The sequence below is a fragment of the Loa loa genome (genome assembly GCF_000183805.2).
Source record: "Loa loa unplaced genomic scaffold supercont3.589, whole genome shotgun sequence".
Taxonomy (NCBI): Eukaryota; Metazoa; Nematoda; class Chromadorea; order Rhabditida; family Onchocercidae; genus Loa; species Loa loa.
This window is the reverse complement of record NW_018108769.1, coordinates 15,889-19,192: the sequence shown is the minus strand read 5'-3', so window position 1 is coordinate 19,192 and position 3,304 is coordinate 15,889. Positions and strand designations below refer to the sequence as shown.

The window sequence follows — 3,304 nt, the reverse complement described above, 5'->3', positions numbered from 1 at the left end:
AAAAATTCTTTTAAAAGATTTTCAAGAACTTTTCTTTTAAATTCTCATTTCTTAATGAATTTAGTTCGCATTAGCTTGGAAATGAAGCGATTATTCAATAAGAAATTTAATTATGCGTTATTTCACATTTTTGATAAACTTTTTGTACATTTTTGATGCTGAATAACAATAATTTCTAAATTTTTATTTTTTTTACTTTTCCAATTACAATTGATATTTAAGGCTGCAAGAAATAACCTTAGTTAAATAACCTTAGTTCACAACTCCGTCAAACAAAATTAAATAACCTTAGTTCACAACTCCGTCAAACAGAACTTATTTGTCGTCATCCCTCCTAACTGTCCACAATGATTGTCCCGAATTCCTAAAGTTGACATTAATTATGAACACTAAGAGATAGGTTTTGAGTGAGTGAGAAAGTGAGTGAGAAAGAATTAAAAAACGGTCGTCTTTACGATTGATTAGACATATTTATTCCGTTCGGAATGCTATTTTTATCATCATCTGATTGCCAAAGCTTCACAAGTACCTAAATCAAAAAAGAAATTTAATGAAACACATAATATTGATTCATTTTCAGTTTAACAACGATTATAAGATGTGCTGCATCTAATAGTTACTTAAACGGTCTTGTGAATTCATGAATTTCCCTTTCCGTAACTCCCACTTTTCCCTGTTCCTTAGGAATTAGTTTTGCAAACTTTTTGAAAATATATTCCATATCAACTACGACGAAATGAGGAGTCAAGTTTTTTTTTCTTTTTTTACACGTTAGCTTTATTATTTGTAATTTTCAGTTATACGTTCAAGGATGATGAAATAATGAAAATTATTTAATAATTGCCAGCTCTGTAAGTATTTTATTCAATTTCATAGCCATAATTATAAATAATAAATTTTTAATATGTTCCATAACATACAGTCCCCTCATATCTATTGAAATATTATTACAACTTTGGGAGAATTTGTAGCTACTGTTGTTTAGTGAATCCTATTTATACTTCTCAATGTTACAAAACAAAGCAAGACCTTTTCATTCATGGAGTTTACTTCAGGAACTAAATCCGGATTTTCTTCCGTTGAATCGTTAAGAGTAATCATATCTTGTTCCGGATCGTTTCGAAGACCTATCTTGGATGGCACCGATGGCATCTAAAATTTTACTTATGAAACGTAAAATTCCTTGAAATTCTTGCTTATTTCCATGTATGCTTTTCATATACATCATTTTACTTACTTTATTAAAATAATTTTAGTGGAGTAAGTAATACTGCTTTACTATGTCTTATTCATCACTTTGATCTATCATTTCCAGAACGCATAAATAATGAAATGCAAAGCAATTTAGAAAATGATTCTGTAATATTTTGTCCGATCAAAGTATATTTCTTCATTGGTATAGTGATATTAAGGTATTTATCAGTAATAAAAGTGTCAGATGTATTCTCTCCATTGTGTTGATTGCAATAAACATTATGACTGGCTCAGTACAACTATATAAATATAAACATGACAATAATTATGCCTATTATATGTATTATTCCGATAACCTGAACCCTTAATACAAAATACGATTTCAAACTTAATAATTAAATGTCTGGCAACCATCTTCCGGAAAAACATCAATTGCTCGGTCAAGTTTATCAATATGTTTTTCAATTGAAATGTTTTATAAATTAGTTTTAACTTACTTCATGATGCTTGTTTTTGCAGTGAACCGCTAAATGACGACGTTCACTGCATCGTTTGTCGCATGTCCCACATGCAAAAGCAAGCTCCGAGATACCAAGATGCCGTCGACGATGTTTCACGAATGCAGCCCGATTTTTCAATGGTTTTGCGCAAACATTGCATAGAATTGAACTGTTTTTCTGCTGTGAAATGTGAAAGTTCACAAAGTTGCATAATGAATAAATCAAAAAATAAAAAGAATAAAGTGACATTAAATCTATCTTACAATCTAATCAATCTAATTAACCATCTAATGCAGCCTAACACGATATAGTGACCATTTTTTTTGGATAACATCGAAATACTATTAGAAAACTTCAAACAAATAAAGACCATCTTATTACGCATTCAACCCAGAAATGATAAAAGAAAAATAGTTCGAAACTTAAGAAATGGTCAGAATTATTAAAACTAATTTGCATTTAGGATATATTTTGATAATGATACGTCCTTACACTACACTTGCTCTTATGTAGTTTTCTGGAATGCCATTGCATTCATACTTGGGATTACAGTAAGAAGTATGAAGTAAAATATGATCATGAAGTTAAATTCACAGCAAACATATCAATGTCTAACATTTTCAGCACGATGGATATTTCGGGTCCTTTTATCAGTATGATTATTCAACTGGTTATGTGCACGTTGATTGCATTGTTGAGGATTGATTACGTTTTGCATGCTGCAAGACCATTTTTGCTATAGATACATACTTATGAAAGCAAAAGAAAAACAATAAGAGACTTGAAATGAAAATGTCTTAATAAAACAACAGTAACTCATTTCTAATATCACCTTTGTTCTTAATAAAAACTCAGTAAAATAAAAAATAACTTATTTCGGATGTACAATTACCTATTGCTCGGTTCCTTAATCTTGTCCAACATTTCTCCCGCAATTTTCTGTAGATCTCCAGTAGATGTCGGCAGATCCTGAGCAAATAAATTCAAATTTGCAACCGGACTAATTGCCAACAATGGATTAACCAACAAACTCCATAGTACATTGGTAAAAAGAGGAAGAATCAAACTAGGCTGAAAAGCATCAAATTAAAAAAAAAGGAATTTGAATGAACACTGTTAAGACATGGCTTTTGATGATAAGTTTAAACGAGATCGTATGACTAAACAAAGAGATACTGACACAACTGAAGTAAGTTTGAAGTGAAAAGAGCTTGAAGTGAATTTTAAATAAATTCAGAAAGTGAATTTTAAATAAATTGGTAATTACATGAATTGGTATTATATGGCTGAATAATAAGGATAGAGGTATGTTTACTAATTAATTAATCAATCGTTTATTGCATTTCTTTCCAATATTATAAGTAATTATCTTTGATACATACATTATTTTTGATGATAAGTTGAAACGGAAAATTATGGCTGTTTAAATCAGAACAAACCTGCTCTTCGAGGAAATGTTTGAGAGCATCTTTGGTTGCATTGTACTGAATTTCATATACAAGCATTAATTCATTAAAAAGAGGTATTTCGAGCAAAGATGCAAAATCAACCATTGATTGATTGAGAAGCTAAAAATAAAACAATTCTATATAAATATAGCACAAAAAGTT

General features: G+C 29.8%; 1 protein-coding gene across 1 annotated transcript in view; it reads right to left on the bottom strand.

Moving 5' to 3' along the window:
• Nucleotides 1-303: 303 nt before the first annotated feature.
• The window catches only part of LOAG_18857 (hypothetical protein), a gene marked incomplete at its 5' end in the record, with an annotated part of 4,208 nt that continues 1,207 nt past the window's right edge, over nt 304-3,304 (bottom strand). The window contains 6 exons of the mRNA XM_020451518.1: nt 304-529; nt 1,030-1,152; nt 1,692-1,874; nt 2,311-2,413; nt 2,587-2,765; nt 3,134-3,262. Of these exons, the coding sequence (XP_020304690.1) occupies nt 452-529; nt 1,030-1,152; nt 1,692-1,874; nt 2,311-2,413; nt 2,587-2,765; nt 3,134-3,262 (795 nt within the window). The 3' untranslated portion in view covers nt 304-451. The remainder of the gene's footprint in view (nt 530-1,029; nt 1,153-1,691; nt 1,875-2,310; nt 2,414-2,586; nt 2,766-3,133; nt 3,263-3,304) is intronic.